At 42.0% G+C, this 17,238-nt stretch overlaps 1 protein-coding gene across 1 annotated transcript in view; it reads right to left on the bottom strand.

Annotated features, from left to right (window-relative positions):
- Positions 1-1,855: 1,855 nt before the first annotated feature.
- Soat1 (sterol O-acyltransferase 1) overlaps positions 1,856-17,238 on the bottom strand; it is a 54,548-nt gene continuing 39,165 nt past the window's right edge. Inside the window, exons 6-16 of the mRNA XM_038349225.2 lie at positions 15,473-15,580; positions 14,270-14,552; positions 13,364-13,442; positions 12,632-12,713; positions 12,256-12,301; positions 10,881-11,010; positions 9,230-9,327; positions 7,741-7,839; positions 5,372-5,507; positions 4,606-4,751; positions 1,856-3,194 (exon numbers count right to left, since the gene is read on the bottom strand). Of these exons, the coding sequence (XP_038205153.1) occupies positions 3,138-3,194; positions 4,606-4,751; positions 5,372-5,507; positions 7,741-7,839; positions 9,230-9,327; positions 10,881-11,010; positions 12,256-12,301; positions 12,632-12,713; positions 13,364-13,442; positions 14,270-14,552; positions 15,473-15,580 (1,264 nt within the window). The 3' untranslated portion in view covers positions 1,856-3,137. The remainder of the gene's footprint in view (positions 3,195-4,605; positions 4,752-5,371; positions 5,508-7,740; positions 7,840-9,229; positions 9,328-10,880; positions 11,011-12,255; positions 12,302-12,631; positions 12,714-13,363; positions 13,443-14,269; positions 14,553-15,472; positions 15,581-17,238) is intronic.

The raw sequence follows: 17,238 nt of genomic DNA, 5'->3' as shown, positions 1-17,238 counted from the left end.
AAAAAAAAAAACAAACAAAAACTAAACTTGCCCCCTCCCCCTCTATCTAGGATTGAGAATAAAAACATCCAATACAGAGGTAGTAAAAGATGAAAACAGATATCTAAATGCAAAGTGGAAACTGCTCATAAAGTGGTTCTTTTGTATGGTCACTTAAAATCAGTTATCATTCAAGCTTCAAGGAAATAAATACTACATTCCTTACTTTGTAGACAGTCTCATTCTTAACTGAACAGTTTCCAACCATTGGCACAATAAAGGAACCTGCTTGGAGCACACCATTAGCAAGAAGTCTGGGTTTTATTTTCTTTTTAAAGGGTTCATACAGTAATTTAAAGACAATGGTCGGGGATGGAGAGATGGCTCAGAGGTTAAGAGCATTGCCTGCTCTTCCAAAGGTCCTGAGTTCAATTCCCAGCAACCACATGGTGGCTCACAACCATCTATAATGGGGTCTGGTGCCCTCTTCTGGCCTGCAGCCATACACACAGACAGAATGTTGCATGCATACATAATAGATAGATAGATAGATGGATAGATAGATAGATGATAGATAGATAGATAGATAGATAGATAGATAGATAGATAGATAAATAAATAAATAATTAAAAAAAAAAAGACAATGGTCCTGCTAAGGCAACAAGCAATGTGGCCACATGGCTGCCAAGCCAGTCTTCCTTCAGAGTATCCGCCTCCTCAAGGGGTCTGGACTTTTGAAGTTTAAGACAATTTTACAGTTCTAAGTGGTTTGCAGTCCTACACACATGCTGATCACCTAAAATCTTGGTAGGAAACGCATCCCTAAGGAAAGGCCTTGTTGGGTGTGGCAGCGCATGCTTGTAAACTCCGGCACCTGAGGAGGCTGAGGCAGAAGCATGTGAGGTCTGTTACAGCTTGGGCTGCAGAAAAAGACCTTGTCTCAAAAAGAGTGGGTGAGGGGAAAGAGCAGCCCTGACTGGTCCAACAACTGCAAAATTCAATACTGTTACAGAGTAACACACTTTTCTGAAAATGCACACATAGTGCTTCCCAGAATGGGGCACCCTAAAATCCCATCCCCTTGCTGCAGAAGACTGGTTTATGAGCAAGTTTCAGACCATTCTGTTCTCTCATTATATTCAAAATGGAATTACACATAGAAGAGACTTAGTTTAGCCAGTAGTGGTGCACGCCTTTAATCCCAACACTTGGGAGACAGAGGCAGGTGGATCTCTGTGAGTTCAAATCCAACCTGGTCTACAGAGTGAGTTCCAGGACAGCAAGAGCTGTTAGACAGAAAAACCCTGTCTCAAAACAAAACAAAATAAAAAAAAAAAAATGAGAGAGTGACTGGCTCACTTCACTCTTTAAGACACAGGCCAGAACTTAGTAGGCTCCATTCACAGCGTGTTGTTCAGGGGGTAATGATTCTGGGACAATATTGACCACTCTTTTGGGAACAGAAAGAAACCGAGTCGGCTGAAAGTGGAGCTGAATTCAGAGCCAGCCTCTGAACACAGCAGGTGCAGAAGCAGGAGACATACACGTGGCCCAAATCAAGAGTGATCATTAAGGAACTCTCCATTATCTTCTTGTGAGACTCAAAATGATTTTTGAAAACACTTCACAAAACTGTATAGAGAGTTGCCAGGAAACCAGCAAAGACTCAAATGGCTGTGCCATGGAACAATCCATGTGCTAGCACCTTGTAAGGCTCATTTCTTTGGGCAGGAGGCTGCACTGCAGTTCTATGTCATCCCTTCCAATGTGCAGTCCTCCCACACAATACCCATGCACACAAGCACAGCGGGTTCTTCCACCACACCAGGAATGGGCACTGCAGAACGTGGAAATGTCACATAACGAGTACATGTCCTTACAAATGATCACACAGTAATTTATTTAATCTAAAAATATACTGTTAAAGTATAATGATGGGACAGATGCTTCAGAAGCCAGCTTCTGGATCCTTAGTAGACATTTAGTATTAATAGAGAGATTAATACTTCCATTATGGACTCACTAGTCTATACAACAAGAGAAGTTTCTAATTATTAGACAATAAAGCAACTGTACCAAAAGAATACTTCTAAACAACAGTTAAAGAAAAAAATCTTGATTAGGCGTGGTGGTATCTTCTTCGATCCTAGCACTTGGGAGCAGGAGGCCAGGGATTCAAGGTCAGCTAGGCTACAGAGCAAGTTCCAGACCAGCCTGGGCTACATAGCAAGTTCAAGACTAATCTGGGCTATATAGCAAGACCTTGCCTCTAAAAAAAAAAAAAAGGAAAAAAAAATCCAACATCAATAAAATCTTCTACAGAACTTCTGAAAGCATAAATAAAACACATGGCCAGCTCAGTGAATCCGTTTTAAAACGACTTCTCAAGTTTTGAAAGGAAATATATTTTTCCCTTCATACTTTGGACCTTTAAATTTGTACCAGCATTGAATTCAAGGTGAAAGACTGCTAATTTTTTCAAAAACAAAATCACAGTTTATACAGAAAAAAAAAAAAAAGAGTAGACCAGAACTTTCAGAAAAATACAACATGGGGGCTGGGGTGTGGCTCAGTGTGCTGCCCTGGATTCTATTCCCAGCACAGAGACTAAGCAAAGCTGAATAGCAACAAAAGATGTGAGCAGAAAGCATAACAAGATTATCTTTGGGAAATAGGTATTTTCTCTCTTTCTACTAGAAATAACATTTATTTCTCCCCAGTTGCACAGTTAACTAGCTGACCTCCTAATAGTGTGCATGATAAAAAAAAAAAAACTTCAAAGCCAGAGGCACTGAAATGATTTCTTCCTAAGTGTTTTTGGCTAATTCATGGCCAAGATGTGTTTAGTCTCTGGTTGGACAGAATCAAGGAAATAAACAGATAAAACTACCAAAGCCTGAGCTGAGATAACCCTGCAAAAACCTGCCATGACCTCAGCCATTGGTCTTCCTTCTCCACAAAAGGAAGCAAACCAAAAAAAAAAAAAAAAAAAAAAAACCATGAAGTGACTCAAGGCCAGCTTCAGGTCAGTCATCGGGAAAGGCTGGAGCGGTCAAACAACGTGGACAGAAATCCTCAGTGACTGCTGAAGACGTCTGGCTCAGACCAGGAAGAATATCCATTCCTTGTTGGCAAGAAAGGAGGCAGAGTCCAGGCTTCTAAAACACGTACCGACACGTCCAGGAACGCGGCCGGACATAATCCAGAAATGTGGGCTAAGATGGGAGAAACAACAGAAGAATGGTTCACTTGTGACCACAGTTCATGTGAACTAGGTCTGGGGCAGGTAACAGCTGAATGCTACACACTGTGCCTCTTTAAATTGCCCTTTAAGGCAGTTTAAATAACTTCACAGCCCTTTAAGGGTTGAGAAACTCCCTGTTTCAAAAGATGTTGAGATGTTTTCTATCAATGGCATCAATTAATTCAACTGAGAATTTTTTTTTTTAACTGAGAATTTTTGTAAAGAGTCCACTCCATGGACCACGGATCAAATGGTAAGGAGGCACCGTGTCTCTTAACATCCTGATACCTTATTTTATCAAAATTCAGTTTCAGTTTAAGATCTATAACTAGAGGAAGGATTAGGATAATAAAGCACGATCATATGACTGTACCACAGGGTCTTAAGTTAGCGATCCACTTCAATATGAAGTACTTTACAAGTTCCAAAACAGGGAAGAAGGAACAAGAATTCAGTTTTCATGGCAAGTGCAGCATCCAAACTGAATCTCAGTAGGGGAATCTGACCCGTGGGACCTGAGTGTAAAGTATAAAGAACAGCATGACAGGGACAGAGGCCTCGACAGGAAGTGAGGAGGAAGAATAGGGCTGTGTGACAGAAGACAGCATCTGCAGAGGTGCGTGGAAGACTCTTAACTCGGTGTGGGTATCTGCGCTCAGTTACGGTTCCTGGGAGAAATACCCAGGAAAGATATATCAAGAGAGAATCTCAGCCACATGCAAATGGAGTTAGTCACTTATAGGCTAAAAAACAAAACCTGAACGTAACCACAAGGGGGAAGAACGAAGAGATTGGTAAAATCAAAGGAAATCCAGCCCCAGACATCAGTGTTGTCTGACATTCTTTAGAAGAGCTTATAACTTTTGGAGGGACAGAGATAAAAAATAACCCTGTTTCAGATGAAGGATGCGTGTGTCCTTGGGAAAAGTCTGGAGATACAAAATCACAGCGAGGTAAAAAAAGAAGAAAATGAAGAACCAGGGGAGCTAAATGAGGAAAGGCAAAGGAATGAGCTGTTCTGGGGAACAGTCAGACTGGGAGGTAATGGATGCTCATGTTCTGCCTCCCTCCTTTCAATTCAGCCTCACGCTCTCCACTACTACACACCCTTTGTAATATGTGCCCCTTACATCAGGGGTAACTAATACCACCCCCTTATATCAGGGGTGACTAATACCACCCCCTTACATCAGAGGTGACTAATACCACCCCCTACATCAGGGGTGACTAATACCACCCCCTTACATCAGGGGTAACTAATACCACCCCCTTACATCAGGGGTAACTAATACCACCCCCTTATATCAGGGGTAACTAATACCACCCCCCAGCACCAGCCCCCTTACATCAGGGGTGACACCCAAGCTGGACAAGCAACTCACGTTCTTCAGAGGACAGTGCTGGCGGGCATACCATTCTTGAGAATAGAAGCACAGAATGACCCCATGGCCCAGGAAAAGAGACGCCCACACCAGAATGTTCCAGATTGGCCTTTTCCGGCTGTCGTTGACAATGAAGTTAAAAGCCACTGAAGTTAGAAAGAGAACAGAAATACAGTTATCAAAAGACCAGGGATTAGGGCTCAGCAGTGAGCACCCATCATTCATGGACATCTTTCATCCTGCTCACTTACTCTACAAGTAAATGAAGCCTAACTAGGAACAAACAAAACATACATTTCATGGAGGTTTTTTTTTGTTTTTTGTCTTTTTTGAGACAGAGTTTCTCTGTAGCTTTAGAGCCTGTCCTGGATTTCGTTCTGTAGACCAAGCTGGCCTCAAACTCGCAAAGATCTGCTTGTCTCTGCCTCCCAAGTGCTGGGATATTAAAGGCATGCACCACCACTGCCTGGCCTCATGCCAGGAACCTTATGGGTTTCTCTCCACATACCTAAACATGGAACTGTTTTCAGGAGTTGCACAGTGACAGTGTTTGTGATTGGTCCCTAAGAGGCCACCTAGTTCATATCCCCCCTCCAGTGTGTAAACACCTGCAGACACACTGCACTAATCACTCCATCAGTGACCCCGGCTAACAGGCTGCATTGAAATGGTATGACCACCTAGCTTCTCTAAAGTGACATCACAGTTTCCTTCCCGTTTCGCTGTCGCCGTTAGTGCAGCACCCACAGCAGGCCACATCACTCACTTCCAAAGAACATGAAGAGGACAAAGAGCACTGGGTAGAAATAGCTCAAGCAGACAGCGAGGGCGTATTCATGCACGACCGCGGACAAGGCGAAGACAGCCAACATGGCGGCAGACTTGAACCTCTTCGAGAAAAACTAAGGTACAAAGAAAATGTCCAAGAGTTAGTAACTTAAAAAAAATAGTAAGTATGAATGATAAGAAATGATTATCACGCATTAAAGGCACCTACTTAGTTATATTTGACTTTCTAAGCCTATACCTTAGGTTAATCCAAATCTATTAAAAATAATTACAAAATCATGCTCAATGTTCTAGTTTGGATATGAAGTGTTGCCTGAAGGATCATGAGTTGAGGGCCTGGTTTCCAGGTTGTGATGCTATTCTGAAAAGCTCAAGAAACACTGTTGAACCAGGTTCATGTACTGCAGGCTAGTCTTGAACTCTTGATCGTTTTGCCTCCACCTTCCAAGTGCTCACATGACCATACCAGGTTCAAATTTCATCTGTCAGAGGGACACTGTATAAACACTGGGCAAGCACTTCTTCCAGAACTAAAATTTAAAAAAAAAGACTTGCCTCAGTCCAACTTGGGACTTCAATGTGAGTGAGTGAGAGAACTCAGTCTGACATATGTATGCCTATTTCCTTAGGATGCTGTCAGTCAGAGGCAGATGACACTCTTGCTTAACAATGAAAATTGCTTCAGAGTCACCAGTGTTAACCAGAAGGACAAGCTATACTTAGTTACTCTGAGTACATTATGCTCTAAAACATGGTTTATATAATGGAGTCTCTGGTTGAAGGGATGAAAATTCAAAGTAGCTCTCTACTTTTAACAAATAAGCCGCCGGGCGATGGTGGCGCACGCCTTTAATCCCAGCACTCGGGAGGCAGAGGCAGGCGGATCTCTGTGAGTTCGAGACCAGCTTGGTCTACAAGAGCTAGTTCCAGGACAGGCTCCAAAGCTGCAGAGAAACCCTGTCTCGAAAAACCAAAAATAAATAAATAAATAAATAAAAACAAATAAACAAATCCAAATGAAAGTGGGTATGGTGGGCAGAGGTGAGGGGACATCTGCTGATCTACAAAAGGAGAAGGGTGGGGCAGGTAAAGAGTAGAATGCCATTGGGGGTGAGAGAGGGGGAAGGGAGGCTAGAAGATTATTTGTGGACAATGAGATTCCTAAAGGTCCTTGGTAGGTAGATCACTTCAGTTCCTATACAGATTTTTTTTCGAGACAGGGTTTCTCTGTGGCTTTGAAGCCTGTCCTGGAACTAGCTCTTGTAGACCAGGCTGGCCTCGAACTCACAGAGATCTGCCTGCCTCTGCCTTCCAAGTGCTGGGATTAAAGGCGTGCGCCACCACCACCCGCTTCCTACACAAATTTCTAAGAATTGTAACTTTGTAGCCAGGTAGTGAAATTGAGAGAAAAGCATGATATTGTCTAGTGATGTACATAACGCTTTCCATGCTCAGTAACATTCACAGAACACAGGTTCTTCTTAGTGGAAATTTTAAGAAAATGGACAAGAAATTATAACACCTTCTTCAGTGGCAATTAAACACATCATTTTCCAGTTGTGCAACACTATTTAAACAAAATTCTCTCACGCTTGCTTAGCTAGCTTTTCCACTTCTGTTTGTTTTGAGAGTGAGTCTAACTGTGTAGCTCTTAGGATGTAGACCAGTGCTGTGGGGCAATGGTCTTGTATTGTTTTAATAAAACGCTGACTGGCTAGTAGCCAGGAAGTATAGGCGGGGTGACCAGAATAGGAGAATTCTGGGAAGAGAAAAGGTTCAGTCTGCAGTCGTCACAGAGGAATCCAGTATCACAGGAAGCAAGATGAGAACACCTCCCTGATAAAAGATACCAAGCCACGTGGCTAACACAGACAAGAATTATGGGCTAACCTAAGTTATAGGAGTTAATAAGAAGCCTGAGCTAATAGGCCAATCAGTTTATAATTAATGTAGGCCTCTGTGTGCTTCTTTGAAACTGAAAGGCTATGGGACCAGGTGGGACAGAAAACTCAGTCAACAGACCAGCCTGGCCTTGAACTCAGAGATGCACCTGCCTCTGCCTCCCAAGTGTGGGGAGGTGTGTGCCACCATGCTGGACTTTTTCATAAAGATTAACATTGTATTTTTATGTGTATATGCATAGGCCACATGCATGCAGATACATGCAGAGGCCAGAGGAAGTTATCCAATCCCCTGGAACTGCAGTTACATGTGGTTTTAAGTTGCCCAATGTGGGTTCTGTTCCCTGCAAGAGCAGCAAGCACTCACAGCAACCACTGAGCCATCTCTCCAGGCCCCTCAGAATCCCCATTTCTTACATAACATCAACTAGATCTTGCTGTTTACCCAGAGGAGGTCCTTGTATGCATAGTAGTAGAGCCAATCGTGGACCACCACATTCCAGGTCCTGTAGTAGTTGGAGTATGACGTAGAGTTCCACCAGTCCTGAGAGGAGAGGAAAGGTATAAAGTCACATATACAGAGCTAACTCATTTCCAAAGAGTATTGCCTGACAAAATGCCTGAAGGTCATCATTATGATAAAATTGTTAGTCCACACACTGATGCTAGAATCTCCAAAGGCATTTGAGCAGTTAGATGTATGTTATAGCTAAACATAGCTTAAGACTCTGAGGGCATTTTGTCTCGTTATCAAGTATGTTATGATGGAAGACAGAACACACAACCATTTACATCTAATGTTTGCCTCCGCAGCTATCAGTAAACTTCCTCTCTACCTTGTTAAACATAAGAGAACTGAGCACGCATGTGAACAGGCTGACTGGGACTGGGTAACATTTAATTATGAAGGGAGTGAGGTGGTGGTTTCTAATGTCCCTTTGTATTTCTTGCTCCCAATTTGAAGGAAAGACATTAATAGAATCAGACATCCAAAATCTGCCACCCACATTTATTGTCTTTGAGAAAGGAGTGGTGGAGATGAAGTCAGAACAATAAAACGTGGCATGGCCAGCTTTAGAAGTCTAAGAATACCATTTGAAGCAGAAATAACACCTTTGGAAATGAAGGAAGCCATTTTCCCTTGGGAACCACTCAGCAGTTTTAAATGGGCTAACCCTCTGAGGCCACTTCATAAAATCCAGCAGCCATTTGAAAGGCCCAGTGAGGAGCTGGCATAACGCCCTCTGGTTAACAGTTCCTACCACAGCCACCAGTATTCACAGGAGCCAACCAGGCCATATATTCTTTGTGGGGTGGGAAGAAGAAAGGCCAAGACAAGCTTTTACTCTACTATAGCCCAGGCTGGCCTGGGATTCGTGGTAATCCTCCTGCTTCAGCCTCCTGAGGGCTGAGTTGATTAGTATGTAACAGCAATCACTTGCTATCCAAAGGGAACAGGCATCAGTAGGTTACTCTAACTATACATGTATCAGAATTTCAGACTTAACATTGGGGAGACTAGGAGAATAAAATTATCTCATGAAATGTGTGTCAAAAAGCTGGTGCTCCTGTCAGCAAAGCCCAAGACTTAGCACTATGAAAATAAATGGAGCAAGACAGCAGGCAGGCCAGCCCAGGGGGCCAAGCCTGACAGCAGGACTCAAATACACGTGCATTCGTGGTGCATGTGTGCCCTGACCCCCAATCCCAATAACTTCTGTTTTTTAATTGATTAGAAATGCCAGGTATGGTGGTGCATGCCATTAATCCCAATACTTGGGAGGCAGAGGCAGGCGGATCTCTATGAGTTCAAGGTCAGCCTGGTCTACACAGTGACTTCCAGGACAGTCACAGCTACACAGAGGAATCCTGTTTTAAATACAGATATTAGAGAGAAAACATAACATGAAAAGATGAGAGCAAGTATATAATACCTTATAAAACATCCTGTCACCAAAGCGTAACATCTCAGCAAAGGCATTGAGCCAGCAGTGCAAAAAGGCAAAAAACGTAAGGAAGAGCATCAGCACCCCTGAAAACAAGAGAGACAATCTGAAGAGTCTTCCAAACAGCTTACAGCTAGCCATCATGAACAACACACCAGTGTATTTTTACCTGGGATGCTGCCGCAAAGCCTGCTGGTATTCTGGTCACCCACTCCAGAGGTGACAGAGTAGTACACCTCGGAAAGCTAGGGGTTTTGTTGTTGTTTTACTTTTTAAAAATGATAATTTATTTCTATGTTATTTTGACAGAAAATAGGTAATTCCAGCCTGTTTTAAAGAAATGCCTGGACATATAGCTGAACTTGGTACCTTTTACCACTCTTCCTGGGTGCTGCAAACACCACCTACAACAAGACTTCTGAAATTCCAAGATATCCCAGGCCTTTTTATCTGTCCTTCTGTCAAAAAACCGTCCCATCACTTTTCTCCAGACAGTATTTTTTTTTAATTCTCCAGCATATTTTCCAATGCCCAATGCTGAACGTCATCTTTAACATAAGAAACAAAGCCCCCAGGCTGTTCTATGTACATGATACTTTCACACTGTACTGGGAAATACTCATTGCATGCCCACCTATTTCATTCAAAAAAGATTCATACAGTGTTTGCTGAACAGGACAGGATAAACTAAAAGTGGCTTTAAAATATGATCCTTGGGGCTGGAAAGATCTCAGTGGTTAAGAGCAGAGACTGCTCTTCCATTGGTCCCGGCACCCACGTGGTAGCTCACTACTGTCTGTGACTCCAGTCTCAGGGAATTCGATACCCTCTTCTGGCCTCCAAAGCTACTACAAGCCCATGGTATTCATACATTCAGGCAAACTAACATGCAAAAAATAAAAATAAATAAATAATCTTAAAATATGATCCTTAATCTCAAGGAGTTTGCAGTCAAGTGAGGTAAGTTTGTGTGTGTGTGTGTGTGTGTGTGTGTGTGTGTGTGTGTCCCCGTCCATGTCTAGGGACATCTAAAAGACAGGAAAGGGAGATGGTGACATCAGTAGTGAGCAGAGACCAGGCTAAGTCAAAGAAGCTCTGAAGTGCAAGCTCCCAAAGTACCGAGTTTGTGTCTGTCTACAGCTAAGTCCTTAGCACTGGCATAGCAGGAACCTGTGCGTTACCAGAAAAAAGGACATGCAGCAAATGAAACTAAGAGACAAGGCATGATGAAAAGAAGAAAAATAAGAAAGTGGCCAACTGAGACTTCAAAATGTGGCCAGTGTCTCCTAGAGGTCACTCTGGAAAACAGCTAAACCACCTACCCGGTTTAGCATCAAGAGGTTACAGGCGACCTTAGGTGTGGGTATTTGGCGGCCAGGTGAGAGTAGAGATTATAGCCAACCAAAGAGGAAAAGGAAGAAACACATAATGTGCACATAACACTGCCGGAGGAAGCAGAGTGAGAGGTGGAAGCAGGAGGCTCTTCACTTCTCGAGCAGATGAAGAAGTGGTGGGAGGGTTTTTGTGGAGCTAAGTTCACAGGAAAAAGCAGGGAACTGAAGGTAGCTACAGAGGGCAGCTTCCTGCTTTCTTCCTGACTATATATATGGATGGACAAATTAATGAGCACCCAGGTTACCTGGCAAGATGGAATTAAATACACACAGGACCAGAACACGAGCGCTGAAGGGCTCCTGTTTAATATTCCGGAACAATGGGGCGCAGAGTCTCTCAAAGATGTAGTATACATAAAACAGGCAGCCAAAAACCTGGAACACACAAAGAAAACAATGACAGCTTCATAAAAAAGGAGGACATGTCTTCCTCCAAAGGAAATAAACATACAACTAATGTTTACTATATTTCATTTAACCCCAATATATTGAGGATGGCCCCAATCCTTCAGAGAGATACAAAAGGCTCATTTCCACCATGACTTTTCCTAATAATTTACTAAATTACTTCTTTTTTGATCACATCTTGCTATGTAGCTCAAGCTGGATTCAAACTCAACAATCCTTCTGCCTCAGCATCCTGAATACTGAGTTTATAGTACTGTGTACCACACCTGGCCCAAATCGCATTTTTAGAAAACTATGAAGAACCTGTTTATGAAGCCTGCAATAAAATAACTCATTTTACAGCTGAGTATTTGGCTTAAATAGAATTTAAAATGGGAGTTTCTGGGATTTATGGTTCTCAAAATGAGTGAGGAAGAAATGGGGGGTTCAAAGCAAACCCCCACACATATAACTCCACCCAGAAAAGGGAAAAGGAAATTTATCTAGGTTCTTACTAAAGTAACCAAACAAAATTACCTTAATTTAAATAGTCTCCTTTAATGGGCAAAGCACATACATCGCCTGCATTGGGGTAGCTTAAAAGGTTTAGCCTTAACAGAGAGCATTCTTAAAGTGCTTATGACATACTTTATCAACTTTAGTTTTTGGAGACAGGTATTCACTATAGTCAAGTCCTGGTTGATTATAGAATCCAAAACTCCTCCTCCAAGTGTTAAGGTCAAATGCATGAGTCACCACCCCTGGCTCAACATTTTAAATAGATTTTTTATTTTTATTTATTTTTTTTTAAAGGGCCAGCCATAATGGCCACACCTTTAATCCAGCACTGGGGAGGCAAAAGCAGGGAGACCTCTGTGAATTCAAGGTCAGCCTGGTCTATACAGAGTGTTCCAGGACAGTCAGAACTACATAATAGAGAAATCTCATCTCAAAAAGATTTGTGGGGCTGAATAGATAGCTCAGCAGTTAAGAGCACTGGCTGCTCTTCCAGGACCCAGGTTCAATCCCCAGCACCCACATGGCAGCTCACACTAGTCTGTAACTCCAGTGTCAGGATTTCTGACACCCTCACACAGATATACATGTAGACAAAACAACAATGACCATAAAATAAAGCATATACTTTTTTTAAAAAGGCCCATTTTTAATAAATAAATATCATAAAAAATAAAATGTACCAATCATCATGTTAAGCAGTCCTTAAAAAGTTACCTGTAAAAACTGCATAGCAACGTAACCCCATCTTACAGTAGGAGTCCTGAAAAGAAAAACGGGTTCTCTGTAATAAGCAATGAACTATTTCTAATTCTGTCCTTTATCTACAATGTAAATAACCTAACAATGTTTTTCTACACAGAATCATTTATGGGCAGAGGAATAGCTTAGCAGGACAGTGTGAGCTTAACATGCCACAAAGCCTTGAATTTGATCTCCAACCCCCACCACCACCAAAAACTTAACACCAAAACCACAACAAAATTACGTAATTCTATCAAGAATTAGTCATTAAACCAGCCCGCTAGAATGACCACTGAAGGCATTCAGTATTCTCTGTAGCCCTGTATGAACTGCCCTCCCCCAAAGTTACCTGGGATAGCTGTCGCGGTAAATAAGCGTAGGAGCAAACAGGAAGTACAGGTACTGGTTGACTGTGGGTACTGGAACTGTGCCTAAAAAAGGATTACAAGATATTTGACTTCTCCCAGCAAACTAGAAGAACCGAAAAAGGAAGCAAGAACAGGGCTGGCCAGGCAGTGGTGGTGCACGCCTTTAATCCCAGCACTCACATTTGGGAGTCAGAGGCAGATGAATATCTATCTGTAAGTTAAGGCCAGCCAGGACTGCACAGAGAAACCCTGTTGGGGGTGGGATGAGGGTTAGGAGGAGCAGGAGCAAGAGGAGGAGGAAGGAACAAGAAGGAGGAAGAGAAGAACTGGGAAGAACACCATGACCTCCTGGCTCCTGTTTTTCTTCCTGGTCTATTAAAATGACTTGTTATTCATGCTATAACCCAGTACTGCCAATCTCCTTAAGCCATTACTGTGACTATGATAAAAACAGAGGGAAGCTACAATTTGCAAAGTAAGCAGACACAGGTGGAGTGAGCTATGAACATCCATTACAGGGGTCTAAAGATAGATATTTTTGCATTGTAGATAAAAGGACAAAACAGAACAGTCAGGAACTAATGAGTCTTCCAAATCAATATGGATCCCATAAACAGAATAAAATATACTCTCTACAAAATACAATGTCATTCCAGCATGCAAAAAGATGAAATATCCCATCAGTAGTCCTTTTAGGTGACAGCGTTACATACTTGATTTCTCCTTGGCTGCATTGAGTACCCTTGGCACATTCTCTCTGACAAACGAGTGGGCCTTCATTACCAAACGGATCTGCCAAAGGAGAGGGGAAGTCAATTTCCCGGCACTGTCTTGTCTCCTATAAATAACTTCAGAACTGCACTGGGTAACATTCATACAAAACTTAAATTTGCACATACCAACTCGTTAGCCTTTATAAAGAAAAAAAACTTGCAGAGAAAGATATGTAATCACTTCAATTATTTTGTACCTAACAGAAGTCTTATTCGTTTATTTAAAAAAAATATTGAGAAGTTAAAAATCTGTTCAAGGGCTGGGCGGTGGTGGTGCATGCCTTTAAACACAGCACTTGAAGAGGCAGATGCAGGTGGATTTCCCTGAGTTCAAGGCCAGCCTGGTCTACAGAGTGAGTTCCAGGACAGTTTCACAAAGCCTGTCATGAAAAAAACCAAAAAGAAAAAAATCTGTTCAAGGGCTGAGTGTAGCTCAGTGGTGTAGGTCCCGCCTGACACTCCCCTGGCACTGCAAAGGAAAGGCTAAAACAATGTTCCTTTCCATTGGTCAACACACGCCAGAAAACCCCCCAGAGTGTAGGACAAACAAATTAGAAAAAAGTTTTAAAATGATATGACCCAGGCAAACACTTCAATTCTAAAGACAGCATGGCGGCATACCTGCAATCCCAGGATTTGGGAGCAGGTGGCAGGAAAATTAGAACTTTACTGGGTATACATGAGCCCCTGACTCAAAATCCCTTCAATTCCACAGATAATGGTATTGAGATACATATAAACACATATCCAGTGCTAGCATCAGTTAATAACAGCATCAGTATTGGATCATTATTGTTCGTAGTTAAGTAGGCATAGTATCATTCCGAGTGACACTCAAATCCTTACCTGCTCAAGTATAACAATGAACCGGGAGGCTGGAGGCAGTGTATACGCTAGCACAACATATGTTGGGATAAAACCTAGGATTCCGAGCTGAAAGACTAAGAAGAAAAAGCCGTGGACAAGGGAATAGATCAGTGGATGAGAACTCTTGCTGTAGCCATGGGCCCAATGTTGGAACAGGAAATAGGGGATTGAGAGTGTAGACAGGAACATGGACCACCATGTCCAAATAACAGTAGGCAGTTTGCCAAAAGCATAGGCCAGGAGATTGAACTCAAGTACCAGCCTGTGGAGGGAGAAAAGTAAAAAGGAGTGAATGATTGACACGCAACGAATGTACAGAACTTAAAATGCTCTCTCACACACACATATACACCCATAGCTTTCAACTTTTAGAAATACTGCAACAGTAATATACCAAGGTCATGGGTATCGACATGTCACATATTTATTATAGCACTGTTCACAACAGCTAGGTTACTGAACCAAACTAAGTGTCCATCAATGGAGGACAAGTAAGGAAATGTGGTATGTATACACAATGAAATTTTTTTCAATCTAGAGAATGAAGTTGTATTATTTGTAGGAAAACAAGTGCAACTGGACATAATCTTATTAAGGGAATTATGCCAACCTCAGGAAAATATATTTATATTTATATTACATCTTTTCTATCATTTGTGGGTTCTAGACTTAGACACTAAAGGTCGTGTATGTGCAGATAGGAAAGTAGAAGCAAACTGGGAAACAAAGAGGACTAAGAAGGGAATAAAGAGAGGGGGACAGCCGCCATATGGGGAAAATAAGATCAAGGAACACTATATACTTGCACAAAAATGGCCTTATGTATCCAAGTATGAGAGAGAGCAAGAAAGAGAGAGCAAGGGAGCATTTTAAAAGAGCCGTGGGTATAGTCCAGTTGTTGAGAATTCCAACAACTGTGGCAGTATAGACCTGTCTTCCAAGCACTTGGGAGGCTGGGGAAAAGGAAGCTCAAGAGTTCAAGATCACCTTCAGCCATACAGTACACCTGGGTCTAGCTGGACTACTTTCTCAGGGAAACATGATGATGACATTGATGGGTGACAAGACTTTTAGTTTTAGGAGAAGAAACTCATAACTAACACAGCTGTCTTGGAATTATTTTAAGCAAGTGAGAAAGTCAACATTTCACACATCCGCTAGCCAGACGCCCGCCTGTCTTACCTTCCTTCATCAATGTAATCTACCACGAGCGTGCTGAGGATGAAGAGGATGAGGAGCGCAATGAACATGTGGTAGATTGTTCTGATGTGGTCCACTTCAAACAGTTCACTGCAAATGTAGGTCAAGCAAATCATGAGTTAATCATCTATATTTAATTTTAAAGTACCACAACAATGATACTTTTTAAAGCAGTTTACAAAGATGTTCAATCTACTCTTTGAGAAATCACTTTAAAAACTCCAAAGAGCACAGTATAAGCCTGAGATATACAGAAATTAAATGATACAATCAATGTAAAAAATAACGGGTTCTTAAACTTTCTTTCCAAAATAGGATACTGATTCACAGAACACATCATGGCTACCCCAGAGCAGCAGTCTCCGTCTAGGAAACCCACTGGGAGCTGTTTTCTGTGTGGGCAAATGCGGGCCGCCAGAAAGGAAGGACACAGGTTCTATTCCAAGCCTCTGGAGTGGAGTGCCCGTCTGTGTTCCTTTGTGACGATGGCAGCTAGCTACCTACCGCCCACCAACTTAAAATCTTAACCAGCTCCGTCTACTTTCTGCTGGCCTGCAGTCCTTCAGACTGGCTGTTTGCCTTTTAGCAGAATAACCTTCTGGGTGAGTCTTCCTCAGTCAGCACCTTCTCTATCCAACTGGCTATGAGAAGTATATGCGGCTTCTAAACGACTTTGAAGATCTAAAATATTCTTAAGCCTCTGTATAATGAATCTTCAAACTCTAATAAAAGCCCAGCTAAGCCATTTCTTTGGTCACATTTCTATTTTTTTAAGTTCAAGTATATTTTCATTGATAACATTTCTCTCCTCCCTTGTTTTTCCCTTTCCTCCCTTCTCATTAATGAGGCCTAAACTCTGGGCTTCATGCATGCCTAGGTAAGCACTCTATCACTGAGCTATAGCCCCCTTCATTTTGTTAATTTTAAAGCAATTCTTATGTTAAAATGTTTAAATAGTAACTCTTCCTTCTTTGTGGAAAGCCTGAATTTTTTCTCAGATTATAAATTTTAAAAAGAACAGGGTCCAATTGCTTTAAAGTCCAACATGACAGAATATAGAAAACTCTGTCCTTCACATCAAGGTTAGGAACCACACTCCAATTTGGCTTCTAAAGTAAGTTTTGATAAACAAGGTTCATTTTTAAAGGAAGGCACATCACAGCACCTGCCATAATTTTCACCAACCAAATGCTCTCTCCTAATGCTGGTAAACCTCATCAATATCCCAATGAATACCTGAATAAGTAGGGGACTTATCAGTGACTAATAACAGGAAAGAAGAAACAGCCATCTCCCTGTTTTTGCTTTGGTTCATATATTAAGTCAGTACGATGCACTCATAGCATGCAATTCTAAAGAGACTAGATAATCATGGCTTTTTAAAAAGAAAACTATCAAGAATCAAAGGAAAACACGCACATATTAAGAAGGCAGTTGTGGGGCTGGAGAGATGGCTCAGCAGTTAAGAACTCTAACTGTTCTTCCAGAGGACCTGGGTTCAATTACCAGCAACCACATGGCAGCTTACAACTGTCTGAAAATCTAGTTCCAGGGGATCTGACACCTTCACACTGATAATATAAAGTTAAATAAATCATAAAATTAAAAAAAAAAAAGAAGGCAGTTGTGGTGGTTTGAAAGAAAATGGCCCTCAACGGGAGTGACACTATTAGGAGGTGAGGCTTTATTGGAGTGGGCGTGGCCTTGTGGGAGGCAATGTCTCTGAGGCAGAGGGTTTTGAGGTCTCA

The sequence above is a fragment of the Arvicola amphibius genome, chromosome 12, assembly GCF_903992535.2.
Source record: "Arvicola amphibius chromosome 12, mArvAmp1.2, whole genome shotgun sequence".
In the NCBI taxonomy this organism is placed as follows: domain Eukaryota; kingdom Metazoa; phylum Chordata; class Mammalia; order Rodentia; family Cricetidae; genus Arvicola; species Arvicola amphibius.
Note: the sequence above shows the minus strand (reverse complement) of the source record. Positions and strands in the feature narration are given on the sequence as shown.